This window comes from Sphaeramia orbicularis, chromosome 3 (genome assembly GCF_902148855.1).
Source record: "Sphaeramia orbicularis chromosome 3, fSphaOr1.1, whole genome shotgun sequence".
NCBI classification, from domain to species: Eukaryota; Metazoa; Chordata; class Actinopteri; order Kurtiformes; family Apogonidae; genus Sphaeramia; species Sphaeramia orbicularis.
In genome coordinates, this window is record NC_043959.1 from 15,482,545 (window position 1) to 15,501,322 (window position 18,778).

The window sequence follows — 18,778 nt, forward strand, 5'->3', positions numbered from 1 at the left end:
TCATAATTTATAAATTATAAACTTTAAGCCGTTTTGATGACAGAGGCTCCGCCCACAGCAGGTCTAATGCACTATTCCGATTATTTTTTTGTGAAATCTGATTTTTTTTTGTGTGTTGGTTCATATTCCACATTAAATGCGACTTCTATCAGTTTTGAGTCTGAACTGAATGTGACCCTGAAGTGACCCCCATGCACTAAAGAGGTCCTGATGGAATATGAGACCACGCAGACACACACTGTGTTTACAGAAGGAAATATGGTTTTCCTCCGCTCCAATGAACAATTGGGACAAACAACTGGGACATTGGTCACACTTCAATGACGTAAAGGTCAGATAAATGCGACTTGGACGTTCAGACTGAAGTCACATTGGAAAATATCAGATCTGTATCTGATTTAGGACCACATATGAAAGTGGTCCGGGTCAGGTTCAGGACCACATATGAAAGGGGTCCGGGTCAGATTCAGGACCACATATGAAAGTGGTCCTGGTCAGATTTAGGACCACATATGAAAGTGGTCCAGACGTCCAAACGTGTGTGAACTGTCTTCGAAGTCCTTCAACGAATGCTAACGTGTTGATGGTGGGCGGGGCTAGTAGGCTCAGTATTTGGTGGGCAGGGCTAATAGGCTTAGTATTTGGCCTTTGCGCGTAAACCCCAAATGAAAGTAGAACCTCACAACCTCGGTTCTGGTTCATCGGTAGGTTCTGGTTCATTGGTAGGTTCTGGTTCATTGGTTGGATCTGGTTCATCGGTAGGTTCTGGTTCATTGGTAGGTTCTGGTTCATTCATTGGTTCTGGTTTCCTCCTGGACTCCAGGGTCTGATCTGGGTCAGATCTGAGTCCGACCCAGTTTCCCTCTGATGAGGTTAATTATCCAGAGACGCTGACGTGTCCAACTGACTCAATTCTAATTAGACCCGTTAAATGGTCCCGTCTGTAAAACCCATTAACCTTTAATGGTTCTGTTCAGCCGATGGCACCGTGGAGGGAAATGTGAAGGTCATGTGATCAACGGAACCATCAACAATACGGACAAAAGGAAACCAACGGAAAAATGAACGGAACCAAACACATGGTCAGTTAATACACAGGTCCATTTGGATCCATTTAGGACAGTTTGGTTCTGTTTCTTCAGTGTTTTCAGTCGTTTTGGCTTATTTTGTTGATTATTTTACTTTTTTTTTTTTTTTTTCAGTCATTTTTGTTTATTTTGTTGATTATTTTAGTCATTTTTGTTTATTCTATTGATTATTTTAGTCATTTTTGTTCTTTTTCTTCAGTGCTTTTAGTCATTTTTATTTATTTTGTTGATTATTTTAGTCATTTTTGTTTATTTTGTTGATTATTTTAGTCATTTTGGTTCTTTCAGTGTTTTCAGTCATTTTTGTTTATTTTGTTGATTATTTTAGTCATTTATATTCAGTGTTTGTCTAATCTTTCTTTTTTCTGTTCATTTTGTTTAATATATTGGTAAATTTGGATTATTTTCTTGTTGACTTCTTATCCTTTTGGTTCATTCTATTAACTATTTCAGTCATTTCATTCATTATTTTTCACATTATGTTTTTTGTTCATTTTCTTGATCCTTTTAGTCATTGCTCTTTGTACTGGTGACTATCTTTATGGGTTTTTTTTTTAGTATTTTCTTACATTTCTGTTCTTTTTTCCCTTTTGTTCATTATTTCAGTGGTTTTTGTTGGAGGAACTGGACTGACTTTAACCTGATAAAACCCCTTTGGATGAATCTGTGTGGACACTGGATCCAAACACTCCCATAAACCCACTGTTACAGAAGAGTTAAAGCGGTTTAATCTGCAAACGCTGGAACTACTCCATATAAAAGCCTTTGGTTTGATAATGGGACGTCATTAAAGTTCATGTGTAAAGGCAGACATCCCAATACTTTTGGCAGCATAGTGTATATTATAAACAAAGTAGAAAAAACACAAGCATATACAACATAAACTATATGTGATGGGTTGATTTAATGGAACCTGCAGATTTAAATCAGGTTAAAGTTGTTGATCCTACAGTTAAAGCTTTAGCTAATTAAGATCATTATTAATTAACAACGCAGATCAATGCATTAAATCAACAAGGCATGAAATTAAATCTGAAACAAGAATCGTGTCTTTAATTTTAATCATCCTGAGGATCTGATTGAAAGAGTTTTATCGTCCTGAAGGTTTTTTGAAGATCCATGTGTTTCATAAAAGAACAGATCAGTTTGAGTTTATCAATCAGATCATCAGATAATCAATAATCGGGTCATCAGATCATTAATAGTCAGATCATCAGATAATCAATAATCTGGTCATCAGATAATCTATAATCAGATCACAGCCATGGACAACTACAACCTAAAGCGTGGAGTAAGTGATCAAACCCCAGCAGGTTCAATCCGTCCCACCAGGGGGCGTCGCTTACATCCAGACTCAAACAGACCAAACAAAAACTAGAGTTTGGGTCAAACTGTCGTTTTTCCATTAGACAAAGTTTTATGAACAGTTTTATTCACTAGAGGGAAAATGGAAAAGAGACTAATTATGGGATGGTTGGTTTAACCCTCGAACAGCTGCAGAAACTGAAAACATCTACTTCTCTGAAATATTTAATAACCTTTAAACACGAATATGATCAATACATGGAAATAACTGAAGTCACAAACTGGACGTGGACACAGATTCACCAGTAAAACCAGTTTAGTTTAATTAATGTCAAAGTGTTTGGACACATGTTTTAATGTTTGTATTTACTGAACTTTTATGAAACATCTACATCAGTTAGTTCAACCCATAAATAATGACAAATCAACCTGAAAAAAGGACATTTCTCCATAAAACTCTGTGTCATTTTAACTCTGCTCAGCCTCCGTTAATCATTTATACCTATTTAATACAGATCAGATACAAAGACACTAAACCTTTAATAACATAATACTGATCCAGTTACTTTTACTTCAGATATTTTTTTCAGGTTGTTCACATTTCATTGTTAAAGGATAGATTTTAAATGTGAATATTTTCATAATTTAATGTTTGTTTTTGCATTAAAACGAAGACAAACATTTGTATTTGTCGTTATTTCTATGTTTTATTTCAGATCCTATTGGTCTGACTGATCCACTGATCATTAACGTCTTCAGTATTATTTTGACACTGTAAATTCCTCCTACGGAACAGATCAGACTCTCTGAGTCCACAGACTGTATGTTGGACACCCTGGTCTACATGGGACTAAAGGAACTACAGGACAATAGGAGTCCCTGTCCCATACAGACCATAATATTTGAGTCAATGGAGACAAACAAATTAGGACAGACTCACCACAGAAAAGGCTGTTGACGTTAACCCATTAATTAACCTGTTAACCCGTTAAATAACCCGTTAACCCATTAATTAACCCCTTAATTAATCTGTTAACCCGTTAATTAATCTGTTAAATAACCCGTTAACCCATTAATTAACCCTTTAATTAATCTGTTAACCCGTTAATTAACCCATTAACATTCACTGTCGCTAACGTTCACCTTTACTAACATTCACCATCACTAATGTTCAAAGTCGCCAATATTCACCATCGCTAATGTCCACTGTCGCGAACATTCACCATCGCTAACATCCACCGTCACTAACGTTCACCGTCGCTAACGTTCACAGTCGCTAACGTTCACAGTCGCTAACATGCACCATCACTAATGTTCACTGTCGCTAACATTCACCGACACTAATGTTTACAGTTGCTAACATTCACCGTCACTAACGTTCACGTTGCTAACATTCACCGTTGCTAACATTCACAGATGCTAACATTCACCATTGCTAATGTTCACCATAGTTAATGTTCACTGTCGCTAACGTTCACAGTTGTTAACATTCACAGTCGCTAACATTCACAGTCACCAACATTCATTGTCGCTAACGTTTACCGTCGCTAACATTCACCGTTGCTAAAGTTCGTTAACCTTCGCCTGCAGTGAGTTGACAAAACATGAATAATTCAATAACTGATAGTAAACGGTCCATGACTGTTAGATGATCCCAGAAGAGAACATGGAAAAGGAGGACTGAGAACCAGCAGACCCAGCAGAACCTCTGGCGTTGAACAGAATAATTCCTGTTTTAAATGTCAGTAAAGGCTGAATGGAGACGGACAGGTGGGTGGGTTTGTTTGGGTGCAGACCTGGACCTGGACCTGGATCATGGACCTGAATGTGGACCTGGCCCACCTCATCCTGCTTTATTAGACTTAAATATAGTAAAACAGCTGCAACCGGGGGACACTCTGCTCAGCATCCATCACTGGTGGCAACAGAAGACAAACCAATCTTCTCCACGTCTCCTCTCATTCCATCACTGAGTCCAAACATGAAGACAGAGCGTCCACGAGCAGACCCCTGAAGGACCCCAGATGGACCTCAGACGGACCCTGTAGATCAGACCAGACTGAAGCACAGAGGGTTTTAGGGAGGACACAGCTGAGGACATGTCTAGTGGACATGTCTAAATATGGACACATCTGAGGACACAAGTGGACACGTGTGAATATGGACACGTCTAAATATGGACACGTCTGAGGACACAAGTGGACACATCTAAATATGGACACATCTGAGGACACAAGTGGACATGTCTAAATATGGACACATCTGAATATGGAAATGTCTGAATATGGACACGTCTAAATATGGACACATCTGAATATGGAAATGTCTGAATATGGACACGTCTAAATATGGACACATCTCAATATGGACACATCTGAATATGGAAATCTCTAAATACAGACATGTCTAAATTCTATAAATAGTTTTGGTCCACGGACCATATGTTGGACACCTCTGATGTGAGGACATCCTGTTGAGTCCAGATGTTTGGATCCATCCTCGTTGGTCCAGAACCTTCGTCCACTGGGTTGGAACCCAAACATGAACCCTTTAACTCTCCTGGTTCTCCATTAAACAGTTCCGTGTCCATGTTGGTTCGGTGCTGGTGACATCATAGCAGAACATTGTGTCATTGGCTGGAAAACAGAATCTTAGCCAATCACATGAGGGGGAAGCTGAAGATCATTTATGGACGTTGGAATGCCAGTGTCATAAAGAAGCAGAAATCTGAAACCAGGGTTGTCTAAACACCTGGGCCTGATGGGCACCATAGCCCCCCTCCATGTTAACCCTTTAATGCCCCTTGTATCATCTATGATACAAACCCACCTACAGTTACCGCACTAATGGATAATTTAAATCATTTTCTGCTTTTTTAAAAATTATTTTTAAATGATTTTTTAAACATTTTCTACTGAAATTTTTCAATCATTTTATAAAGATTTTATTATTTTATACTGAAAAATGTAAATAATTTTACAGATTTTTAAAAATGTTGTACATTTCAACTTTTCAATATTTTTAACACATATTTTCTTATTTTGTACTAACAGTTTTTAATCGTTTCACAGATATCTATTTTCCTTTGTGCCCTGGGGCCCATACTGCTGTAAATACAGCCCTGCCCACAGGTGGAGCTAAATCACACAGTGGACCTTTAACTCTAAGGCCTGTCATCAGTTCAATCTGCAGGTGAATCTGAGTACAAGTCCGTTTTATTCATGGAGGTGATTTATTAAACATGAGCTGGTGATTAAACGTCATTAACAAACTCAGATAATAAAATATAAAACTGTTAAAATACAGACACACGCTGTGAAAGCATATGTTGGGTTCATCTGATCCAATGAGTAAAAACAGACGTTAAAGTCAATTCAACGTGTTTAGAGTCAGATGGAAATGTTTCAGCAAAAGTGCAACGTTTTAGTGGAAAAGAGTGAATTAGTGCAAAAAACAAACACGTCAACGTTCACATGATAAAACACATCAACATTCACTTGATAAAACAAATACGTCAACGTTCACGTGATAAACCAAACACGTCAGCGTTCACATGATAAAACAAACACGTCAATGTTCACAGGATCAAACAGAAAAGACACTTATGGACAGTTTTATCGTCACTTAAATCTCTGATTTAACTGAACGATGTTAAGACGATAAATTAACTTTAACATGATCGGATCGTAACAGTTTCTACAGGGTGTTTAAAAAAAACTATCCATTTTGAAAAATTAGCCCCAGTTCTGCATTTGATAATTTTCGGACTTTTCTTTTGTGGACGTCTGTAGGTAGAGGATTGGTGGATATTTGTCCACATTTACAGACCCAGGTTTTCATGTATGAGTGAGCAGGAGCAGACTGTACAATCCAAGATAAAACTGGTTTGAGTGAAGTAGGGGTGGGATTTAAATCCAGTCAAAGGTCATGGGAGGGACAATGGACATCCATCTGGTTTTCAGTCAGTCAGCTGATCAGTCAGTCAGCTGATCGGTCATATGAGTTGACCGTTCGTTACATCAGAACTTATTTAATAAAATACACTTTCCTTTTCTTTCCTTCCACCTTACTGGAGCATAAAGGTAAAGTTTTACAGATAATATAATAATTATAACAATTCTTTATTTCTGTACGTGTGTTCCCTGTAAACATCCACATGTTCTATCTGTGAGTGTAGGTGTGTGTGTGTTTTCAGTTCATCCAGGCGTACGTGAACATCCCGTTGTCTTCCCACAGACGACAGCGCTCGGCCTGGTAGTCCTTCCGCACAGACAGACGGTCAGACAGCTCTGCAGTGGCTGATGGGTAATCTGGCCACTCGGCATCCATGTGACCTGGAAGACAAACATGAAGAGTTTAAAACCATGAACAGAACTGAAAACATATGATCTGACTGGAGGAAGTTATCAACCACTGACATAAAGAATCAAATAAAACACATATTATACAGTAAATACATAGAATATATATACATACATACATACACACACATATATGTATTGTTTCTGTTGTTGTGTGTGTTGTTCATCTGTTGTTTGATTTTCCCATAATTCCACTGACATCATCTATGGCATCTATGTCACTGGTCCGGCCCAGGTGGGCGGGGCCTTCAGCCGTTACCTTTCTTGGCGAAGTTAACCAGGTGATGCGTGATGAGGTCCTGGAAGCGCCTGTCTCCGTCAGACAGCGGTTTCCCCAGCGCCTCCTCCAACCCTCCGAAGAAAGCCACAACGTCTAGACAGTGGAAGGAAAAGCGGCTGTGGAACGGCAGCAGAGCGCTGGAGCTGTTCAGGGGTCCAGAGGGGGTGTGGCTTACCACGTAACGGTAAACCGGACTGCGAAGGGCCGCTGTCGACACAAACACACACAAACTGAGCATGTGCAGAAGCAGAGGAGGCGTTGTTCACAGGCTCCAGAACTGTCTTTAGATCCAGTTCTGATCCGACCCCTCCCTGTGGTCCGGGGGGGGGGGGGGGGGGTTGGGGGGTGCTGTGTGTGCATTTACCTGCAGCCCGAGCTGCCAGGTCGTTGTTGGGGCAGGATACTCTGATGTCAGTCACCATCGTGGTGTAGGACCACTCCGGACAGCGGTCAGTGGTCGGACAGGGGGCGGAGCTTGGGTACAGATCCAGCGCCTGTTTGGGAAGGGAAGTGTTGAACGTCGACAGCTTCTCTGAAGGAAGACGATGACAGGAGACGCTTCAATTCACAAAGTTAGATAATAAAAGTTCCACCTGTAATCCCATCATTCACCACCAGAGGGAGCAGAAAGTAATAATAATAATAATAATAGTAATTATAATAATAATAATAATAACAATAATAATAATAACAATTCCAAAAGAATCTTTCATTCAAAAGAATATCCAAGTACTGAGGAAAATAAACTTAGTGAGACAACTGCTGAGATAAAAAATTCAATGTGACCTGATGTAGTTTAGTTTGTATTTGATCCATAAACTAAAACAGTAAATGTTCTAAACTACAGGTTCTTCCTTTAACTGTGGCGTCTTTGGTTCCGTCTGTCCTACTGGTTCTTCAGTTCTAGGTCTGGGTCCAACACTGCCCCCTGCTGACAATAACTTCATTTCCTCCTGTTCATGTGTTTTTCCTACCAGTGACGAACCAGTTGTGGTCTCCCCAGGTCCACTCTGATATGTTTCCAACTGTTGGACTGCACAACACAAACACAATTAACCCTTTATCAGCCAAGAGACTATTTTTGGTCATTTCCACACACATTTTCAGACACTAGTCCCTTTGGTCCATCGTCCATCTGAGCTAAACTTTCTCCACATTTCCTAAATGTATTCAAAACAGAAGAGTGTAATGTTGTTTTTCTATTCAGTCCCAAATGTGCTGATTAGTTTCTTTATTGTGGTAGATGTCAGTAGAAGTCATTCCATAAACATGAACAGAAATCTGTGTTGGTTTGAATCTAGAATGCTCGCTCCCCCTCTATCTCCTACTAAATTCTAAAATGATGGGGTTTCCTGGTGTGCCCACACATAACCACCCATGTTTGGTTTAAACTCTTCTTCTTCTCTTGTTCTAACATACATCAACATCTGTTTGTTTTGGTCATGTGACTCTAGTTGGACTCAAAGGTCTTTCCATTACAGTTTTGTGTCATATACCAATTTAACTACGAAAAAACACCTCTAACAACAACTATTCAGAGAAAAACTAGAGTTTGGGTCAAACTATTGTTTTTCCATTAAACACATTTTTATGAACAGTTAAATTCAGTTAATTAGAGGGAAAATGGAAAACAGACTAATAACCTTTATTTTCTACATAAAAATAAAAATGTTTGAAATATTTCACACAAATATTCAGTCTTGTTAAATCGTCCAATAACACACTGAGGTTGAAATATTCAATTTCAGAATATTTATGAGTGAACTATGAAGGCTTAACACCTGATGGGCGTGGCCTGATTCACCTGACACCGGATGGGCGTGGCCTGGTGGACGCTCACCTGAAGTCCGCTTCCTGCGCCGTGGTCCCGATGACAAAGGGTACATCGCTGTAGTTCCCTCCACTCTGCCAGAGGTCAAAGGGCGCCGCTGGGAGGACGTACCCATCCACCACAGCCACTGGCCCAATCCCCGCCCCCTTAGTGGGCAGGTCTGTGTAGTCTTCAGCTGCCCAGGATGGGTACTCGGTCCAGGGGATGGCCTGGTGAGAGGGGGCAGAGCTAGTCAACATGTACACAGCCAATGCCTCCAGATAGATAGATAGATAGATAGATGGACAGATGGACGGACGGACAGACAGACTACAAACAAAAAGTTAAGGATTTTTTTTTTTTTTGTCTTTTTTTTGTCATTTTTGCCATTTGTAAATAAAACTATATCTGGTCATTAAAAAAATCTTTTTCAATTCAATTCACACACAAAAAAGTAAAAAGCATTGTGCAAGAATCCCAACTGAAAAAAAATAGCCCAAAAATTTAAAATCTCCTTAACTTTTTGTTTGTAGTGTAGATACTTTATTGATCCTTTGCCAGAAATTATTTGGTTACGACAGCAGTAAAAACACAGACCCATCCCAACAGACAAAAAACAATGGAGATATAAGGAAAGAAGTGATAAAAAAAAGAATAAAAGATATATAAAGTATAGAATATGAACTATAGAATATATATAGTAAAAGGAAGGTCAAATAATAGAATAAAACACCTGTAAGAATGAACAGCAACAAGAATTTATCACTCAGCAACATTAAAGAGTCTAATGACAGGTGGAAGGAAGGAGGTCCGACTAGACCGGGGGGGCGGGGGGGAGTTCAGTGTGTGGCTGAAGGTGCTCTCCCTGAACACCTCATCCCATCCACCTGCTGACCTGGGTCTACTTCAGTCCTGATCATGGACTTCTCCTTCTGAATGACTTTGTTCAGTCTGTTTCTATCTGAGGTGTGCGCTCCCACCCTCCCTCCCCCGACCACACCACAGAACAGGACACCAGCCCCCACCACACTTATAAGAACCTGTAAGTAATACAGATGTTTGTATTTGTTTTAGTGTTAAAAAAGTCAAATGACATGAAAATATTTACATTTACAAACTATCCTTTAACAATAAAAGGTGAATAAATATGAAGCTGAACCGCCTGAATATAAATCAGTTAATGTGACCAATATTCTGTCTGTTATTAAATGTATTTTAGATCCACTGTATGTTTGTTCTAATGAACATGAATAAATGATAAACTGACTGAATATTAGTCACATGACACTGAAATATGAAAACACTGGTCATATTTGTTAAAGGATCATTTGTAGAATAAACATTTTCATCCTATAATCTGACTTTTTTCACTATTAAACACTTTTTTTCCCATATAAAACACTTTTTTTTCACTACAAAACATGTATTATTTGTCATTCTTTACATGTTCATATTCTATTATTAGACTTCTGATCCTACTGGTGTGAATATGGATCCAGTCCTGGTTCAGATTCCGTTTCATGTTTTCATCTGATAAATGTTTCCACTTCCACCAACACCATCAGTCTGTGCTGCAGATATTCAGCTACCCACAGTGCTTTGCTGTGTGTCTGATCCGGTCTCGTTAACCCTTCAGACTTTGTGTATTCCACATTATTACTGTAAATACATGACAAATGTTCCGTCAAACTCTACTTTCTAAACCAGTTTTTCCAACAGATGGATTTTTACAGAACATTAAGACAATTATTTGCTGTTTTAATCAAGTCTTTGTGCAAATATTCGAATAAATCCAAGGCTTTGATATAAAATCCATCCTGTGTGAGACGTGACCCATTAAACCTTCTGAATGAAATGTGCTCTGTTCACTCAGCTCTGATGTTTCTTCATTTTAGGACATTAATTATTCAGGTTCAGGGCTGAAGTCGGAGCCTCTTTAAATTAAAGTGGTTCCGATCACTCTGAGGATTCGTCAACTCAATGAGTGGAATGAGGTTTGGAGGCGGAGACAAAGGGCAGAAACACACCAGCACTTCATCACAGTTTCATTCTTTTCCTGCAGAACTTTGACAGTAAAAGTAAAAGTGGAGGGGTTCAGGAACCTGGAAGAACCATAAAAGACCCATAAAGAAGACAAGTGGAAGTACAGCCTGAAATATTTAAGGGAGAATGAGTCCAACAGTGTCTCGGATTAGACTTATGAGTATTGTCATTATTATTATTATTATTATTATTATCATTATTATTATTATTAGACTCATTATCATTATTATGCAGTTATTAGAGTTAATATTAATATCCAGTCTGTGTCCAACAGTCTGTGGACCCACTGAATCCAGGTGTTTCTTTTCTAACAGGGGTCTGGGATCCAAAACAATAATGACTAACGTCAGAATATAGTTTTATATTATGGGATAGATATCAGTGCATTGGTTCGTTTGGGTTCAATTCTTATCTTTGTTTCTAAAATGGCTCACAGATGGTTTGGACTGAATTTATATCAGCATTAATTTTATTTATTTATGTTTTTTTTCCCCATCACTCTGATATTAAATTTTCTTCCTCTACATTTATAAAATATTTTTTAAGCTCTGACTGTAAATTGTTGTTGATTATTTTAGTCTTTTTCACTTGTTTACTCACTGACTTCAAACATCCAGGATCATCTACTCATCTCACATCCATCCTCTACAGCACAGGTGTTAAACTCCGGTCCTCGAGGGCCGGTATCCTGCATGTTTTAGATATTTCCCTCTTCCTTCCACACCTGGTTCAATTAATGATCAGCTCATCATCATGCTCTGCAGAAGCCTGATAACAATGTAATGGCTTCCAGGTGTGATGGAAGAGGGAAACATCTAAAACATGCAGGATATCGGCCCTCGAGGATCTAAGTTTGACACCCCTGCTCTACAGGGTTCTACAGGTTAAAGGTAAGACCTTTATAAGACCTTTTTTAGTCCTTTTTAAGACCTTTAAAAGTCCTCTTTAAGACCTTTTAAGACACTTAGAACAGAGTTTATTTCACTGCCATTCTGGTAAAAATACCGTACTTTCTGGGCTATAGGGCGCACCGGAATATAAGCCGCACCTGACTACAAGCCGCGGCTGAATTTAAGTCGTACCTGACTATAAGCCGCAGGTGTCCATGTTGTGACATGAGATATTTACACAGAAAGATGGTAAACAGAAAGATTATTTAAATATATATTTCCATACCTTAACTGCTTTTTTCCAAACAGTGCCTGTAACATGTCAGTAAAACAGCAGAAACAGGCTGGCTCAAAACCCTGCAAAAGTCAGTGATCTCTATCTTCATCTTCCTTCTGCGCATTGAAACCACTGCAGTCGTCTTCTTCACTGTTGGAGTTCAAAGGCTCCATCACACACCTTCTACATCTCTCCTCCATTGTTGCTCAATGGCACTTCCGTGCTGCAGCTCTATTTCCTTCTTAGACAGACACATCGATTCCTTTTAACTTAAAAGCTGCAAAATATAAATTTTTTTGTGTGTTTTCCATGATGAGGGTTTGTGCATGACATGCAAAATGATTGTTAAAAGTTAAGATTAAAACTTCTCCTCTTCATCACCTCTTCCACCTGTCTGCCTCACTTTTGCGCTTCCTGCTAGAGCACCCCCTGGAGGCCGTTAGCCCATATAAAATCTATACTTGAGCTGCATCGCTGTATAAGCCGCAGGGTTCAAAGCGAGAAAAAAGTAGTGGCTTATAGTCCTGAAAGTACGGTACTAGTATAGTAGTAATATATTCTGACTGAATATTCTGTACACTCCGGATGTTCTGTGATCACTTCTGCAGTTTGTGATAATTGGATCCTAGTTTCACTTTAAATTGTCGGCTGGAACGTTCCGTTACTGTCTTTACAGCTTTGACATTTAACAAACACATTTAAACACAGGGAACAGGTTTATGGAAACAGAACTGATATAACAGCTTTAAAAGACTTGAAGGTATTTAATGCAGATTTGAACAGTCAAGACTTTTAAGAGTTTTTAAGAAACTAAAGAACCCTGTTCTAGGACCAGACGTGAAGTCCAAACCATCAAATAAATTTAGAGGACGAACATTTAAAATCAGAGTGATGGAAAGAAACATAAATAAATAAAATTAATGTTGATATAAATTCAGTCCAAACCATCTGTGAGTCAATTTAGAAACAAAGGTAAGAACTGAACCAAACTAATGATATTTATCCCATAATATAAAACTGTATTCTGACATTAGTCATTATTGTTTTGGATCCCAGACCCCTGTTAGAAAAGGAACACCTGGATTCAACGGGTCCACAGACTGATGGACACAGACTGATGGACACATAGTGGACATATGTACAGGCTGTAGACTCAGGTGGGCGGGTCCTCACCTGTAACACCTGTCTGACTGACAGACGGCGAAGACAGGCCGAGTCTTTGCACCCCGTCTTCTCCAGGAACACCAGGTTGTCGGACTCGGCCCGGTCCAGAGTCCCGTCATAGACGTACGACCCACTCATGTCCACGGCGCCGTGGAACAGACCTCTGGCCAGCGGTGACATCATCAGCGTCCACACAGAGGTCCCACCTTCACAGAAAAATACAAATGAAACAGAGAGAAACTAGGTTTATGAAGCAGGTCTGGGAGCAGTGAAAGAAAAATTAGTGTTTTAACCATGAAACCAGAAACACAACCACAAACACAACCACAAACAGAACCACAACCACAAACAGAACCACAACCACAAACACAACCACAACCACAAACACAACCACAAACACAACCACAAACACAAACACAACCACAAACACAACCACAAACACAAACAGAACCACAAACACAAACACAACCACAAACAGAACCACAACCACAAACAGAACCACAACCACAACCAGAATGCTTTATTAACCCCTGGAGAAACTGTTATGTGCTACAGCAGCTCCGTAACCCATTAGCATCTGTGTCTCTAAAGGAGCTCTCTGATTGGTCGCTTCATTTTCTTCATACTGACCATGTGTTGGCTCAGATAGACCTACATTAAACCAGACCGGTACCAAACCAGTACCAGACCAGCACCAGACCAGTACCACCTGTTCACAGGTCCAAACTGAACCCTTTCATCTGTTTTTTTCTGCTGTTCAGTCCTGAACCTCTCTCACCTGAGCTCTGTCCAAATATGGTCACTCGTCCTGGATCTCCCCCAAACAGGTGGATGTTCTTTTGGACCCACTGCAGTGCCAACACCTGGTCCATGAAGCCATAGTTCCCTGTGGACAGACAGATGGACAGACGGACAAATGGACAGATGGAATGAAAACAAAACATATTTTTTGATACAAATAACTTTTTTTCCAATATTCTTCAAATAAATTATATTATTTATTTGTTCCTCTTGTCATCTGTCAGTGATTAACACCAACACTGGTTCATATTATTATTGCTTTTGGTTCTTGGTCAAATGTTCAATGTTAAATTTGTCAGTGTGTATTTTTACTCATTTGGTAGAAGGGTGTTAGTGTAGGAATTTAACACTATTTATTACCTCCGCCAGGAGGTATTGTGATCACTTTGCTTTGTGTGTTTGTTTGTTTGTTAGCAAGATAACTCAAAAAGTCAAGGTCGGATTCGGATGAAATTGATCGGGGGGGGGCACTGATCTGCGCTCTCCAAGTGCTTTTCTAGTTATGAGATGGATTTAGTGGATGGATCAGAATTTAAACAATCAGATACAAATGAACAACTGTTGAATTCAAATAATTGGACCTATTAAAACAGAAGTGTGTAACGCGCTCACCCAGGTACTTTCAGGTGGATGGCGTGCGTATCTGACCTGAGGTGTTCGTCGGAGAACCTTCTCTCAGGACGTTCAGCGCCAGGAACCCAAAGGCGTTCAGTCTGTAGTTGAAGCTGACATAGACAACGCCCGTGTCGGCAGCGAGCTTCTCAGTCGGCGAGTACCACGGTTGGCTTCCACTGAGCATGTGCAGATACCCTCCGTGGATCCAGACCATGACGGGAAGCAGGGTGTCTGGCTGCAGGGACGGCGTCCACACATTGACGAACAGACAGTCCTCGTGACCCATGATCTTCCCGGAGCTGGACAGCGGCTGCACCTGAGGACAAACGCTGCAGAAGTGGGTGGCGTCCGTGACCACGCCCTTTCTGCACGCTGGTGCGGTGGGAGGAGCCCAGCGGAGGTTTCCGACAGGTGGGGCAGCATACGGGATCCCCTTAAAGGAGTAGGCACCATTTCTCTGACGAAGAAGAATGGAAAATGATGAGGACGGCAGCGACAGCGAACAAGAAGTTAGTTTGGTCTAAAGCAGGGACGTCAAACTGGTTCTACATTCAGACCAATACGGTCTGGTCTGATGGTCCTTTGGGGGGAGGGACTGGACCCTATGGTGGGTGGGACTGGATCCTAAAGTGTATGGGACTGGACACTTTGGTGGGGGGGACTGGACCCTATGGTGGGCCGGATTGGACCCTAAAGTGGGTGGGACTGGACCCTATGGTGGGTGGTATTGGATCCTTTGGTGGGTGGGACTGGACACTTTGGTCGGTGGGACTGGACCCTATGGTGGATGGGATTGGACCCTATGGTTGGTGGGATTGGACCCTATGGTGGGTGGGATTGGACCCTGTGGTGGGTGGGATTGGACCCTATGGTGGGTGGTACTGGACCCTATGGTGGGTGGTATTGGATCCTTTGGTGGGTGGGACTGGACACTTTGGTCGGTGGGATTGGACCCTATGGTTGGTGGGATTGGACCCTGTGGTGGGTGGGATTGGACCCTGTGGTGAGTGGGACTGGACCCTATGGTGGGTGGGACTGGATCCTTTGGTGGGTGGGACTGGACACTTTGGTAGGATTGGACCCTATGGTGGGTGGGACTGGATTCTATGGTGGGTGGGAGTGGACACTTGGGTGGGATTGGACCCTATGGTGGGTGGCATTGGATCCTATGGTGGGTGGGAATGGACACTTTGGTGGGTGGGATTGGACCCATTGGTGGGTGGAACTGGACCCTTTGGTGAGTGGAACTGGACCCTTTGGTGGGGTGGCTGGGACTGGACCCTTTGGCGGCTGGTTTAGGTGCACAGGCTGTATGTTTGACACCCCAATTGTTGGGTTTGGTCTTCACTCACATGCGTCCCTCTGAAGTCTCCGCAGGCTGTGGACACCTGGACGAGGCCCGGCGGCAGCGTCTGGGCCACATATCCTAGGTAAGTGGCGATGATGAGCAGGGCGAGGACAGCAAGGACGATGAGGACGATGCAGCGGCGCGACAGCACCAGCAGGGGGCTGATGTAGGTCCTGTGACGGACGTACTGGACCTCGTCCTCGTCCTCATCCTGGACCAGGTAACGGTACTCTGTACTCGGACGAACCTCAAACGCATCTTCATTCATCTTTAACCTGAGACACAGAACAGATGGACTCATTATCTTTTATATGTTAAAGAATAAAAGCGACACCAGGTTTGGAGTCAGATTCAGGATTTACACCTAACACAAAAACATCATTTAAGATGAAATAAAGTAAATATAGAAATACTTTGGGTGGTAAAGATCAGTGGCGTGCACAGGTAGACTCTAGGTGGTGCTCTAGCATCTGCCCCTTGCCCTCTGGACCAAGCAAGTGCCCTTTTGAAAGTTCTTTTTTTTTTTTTAAGAGTGTTTGCGGCCCATGCCAACATAATCATCTATAAATACTGGACAATTAAAAGCGTGTAATAATGCCCTAATTATTCCCCCTGCCCCCTCCTCCGCACACAGCACAGCGTGTCTCCACAGATGTGACGCGTTGCCCACACACAACGCCTCCCCTGCCCCAACAGCCAGGTAACACACATAAATGAATCGAGTCAAGTGTTTTTTTGCTCCTTAAATCTCAGTTGCCAAACAATAACTTGCATTTAAACTCTCTGTTGTGAAGTAAGCTGTCTCATACAGCGCCACACAGCTAATCATAAATTAGCCGACTGCCCACAATAATCTATCTTAACAAGATAGACACTAGCCCAAATCAATATGATGTGATGACCACCACTAATGTCGGTAGTTTGGGGGAGGGGAAAGGGGGGAATTGGGCCTGTAACTGAAAAATCCACCAATTCCCTCAAACGTAGAATTTTGTTGTAGACATTTTCTTCTTGAACGTCTCATTAAACATGTTGAGTTTTTCCTTTCAATTATATTTTATTGATAAAACTCTGAGTTTGTGTAAATTCATGCACGTTCATAATGATTTTAGAAATAAACTGAAACAGTCTTAAACTACAAAAACACACCCATCTAAAAGGGTTTCACTGGTAGTGATGGGATTTATTTAAATTTGTTCAAATATAATCCTCTGAATTTCATAATTCAGACATTTTTTTAAAGATTTGAAGACATTTGATATTACATTTGATATTTCCACAGCTCTGCCTTCAACGGCTCAAATAATGACCAAATCTGTTCAAAAATAACATGAATAAAATTAGACTTTATTCTGTTTTTGGTTCTAGTGTGAACTTTAGAGACAGTAACAAAAATCAGACGAAACAAGAGATTAAGGTTTACATAAATGTGAAAATAAACAGTAAACATCAAAGTCTGAATCCACCAGAGTTAAATGTCCCGATGGATTTATTTATATTTTCTTCAGTAAATGTTTCACAGCCTTAAAAGACATTTAAAAAAAAATACCCTGAACTAAATGAGTTGTAAAGGTTAAAGTCAGTATTTACTGTGACCTTTGATCCCATGACTTGAAAAACAACACAAACAACTGAAAACATCTGGCATGAGTTGAATCAAACCTCAGTTGGATCAGTTTGGTCATTATTTGGTTTGTAGATGTTTTTAAGGCTGTGCTCACATTAAACTCTTTTACTCTGAACTACAGAACACTCACGTGCGTCTGTTCGTGTGGACTGGAGCGACACGCGCGTGCACGCACGAGCACGAAAAAGGAAAAGGAAAAAGACAAAAAAAAGAAAGAAACAATGCGGATGTTTATGAGCAGGAGGACACACAAAACCAGGACAAAACTTCCTAAAAATCCATAAAAACCCGAAAAGGACGGAAAGTTGATCCGATCATTTGTTTATTAAATGATACGTTTGTCTGATGTTTATCGGTTCGAATCCAAAGTAAAACCGGGAATTCCGACTTTTCTTTTGAGTTTCTGCCTTAACTTTAATTTCTTCTCTGTTTCCTTTCGGTTTGAGACTAAACACCCGAACTAAAACCATGTAAAATGGATAAAAACAGGTTTATTTCTCACCCTCTCCTGCAGACAAACAGCGGGCGAACGGCTGAAGTTAGAGGCAGAGTGCGCATGCGTGGAGCCCAACTTCTGCCCTGCGGTTAAAGAGACAGAAACTGTTGGATCACATTGAACCAGTGTCTGAAACAACACAGACTGGTGGTGCGTTCAGGTCACACCTGCAACACTGCGGGTCACCTGGGGGGTCATCTAGGGGTCACCCAGAGGTAATCTGGGGGTCAGTAAACCTCCGTGCGTGGGTTTAACCAGATCAAAGAACATAAAACCTTTTAAAATAAAAAAGATGTTTTCTGTTTCAGTTGAAAAAGTTAAATAAAAAACATGAGTCACTTTATCTGTGCATCATGTCAGTATATAACATTTTACATCCATATTATTAGTATAAGTGGAAAGAGGAGGAGGAAGAGGAGAACAGGATGAGAAGAACAGGAGGAGGAAGAGGTGTTAATAGTTTTTTTCTTCAGTTTCGGTTTGATGAACATATTTCTGTTTTAACCTTTTACGTCGTCACATACGACTGATAAACACACACACACACACACACACACATATATATATATATATATATATATATATATATATATATATATATATATATATATATATATATATATATATATATAAGTGTATGTATATCTATTTCATGATACTGGAAGGGTTCAGA

General features: G+C 40.7%; 1 protein-coding gene across 1 annotated transcript; it reads right to left on the minus strand.

Annotated features, from left to right (window-relative positions):
* Positions 1-2,637: 2,637 nt before the first annotated feature.
* LOC115410397 (para-nitrobenzyl esterase) lies at positions 2,638-18,176 on the minus strand. Its single transcript, XM_030122035.1, has 10 exons — positions 18,112-18,176; positions 15,987-16,257; positions 14,668-15,091; positions 13,997-14,104; positions 13,228-13,424; positions 8,875-9,074; positions 8,009-8,067; positions 7,399-7,566; positions 7,014-7,241; positions 2,638-6,727 (listed from the first exon to the last, which is right to left on the minus strand). Exons 1-10 carry the CDS (start codon positions 18,165-18,167, stop codon positions 6,585-6,587), a joined length of 1,854 nt encoding a protein of 617 aa, XP_029977895.1. The 5' UTR covers positions 18,168-18,176; the 3' UTR covers positions 2,638-6,584.
* Positions 18,177-18,778: the final 602 nt, after the last annotated feature.

Coding starts and splice junctions, on each gene's coding strand:
- LOC115410397 (XM_030122035.1), bottom strand. CDS start 18,167: ATGCGCACTCTGCCTCTAACTTCAGCCGTTCGCCCGCTGTTTGTCTGC. Junction 9,075..13,227: donor CAGTCAGACAGGTGTTACAG/GTGAGGACCCGC, acceptor CCCTCTCACCAG/GCCATCCCCTGGACCGAGTA. Junction 6,728..7,013: donor GGTTAACTTCGCCAAGAAAG/GTAACGGCTGAA, acceptor TTTGTCTTCCAG/GTCACATGGATGCCGAGTGG.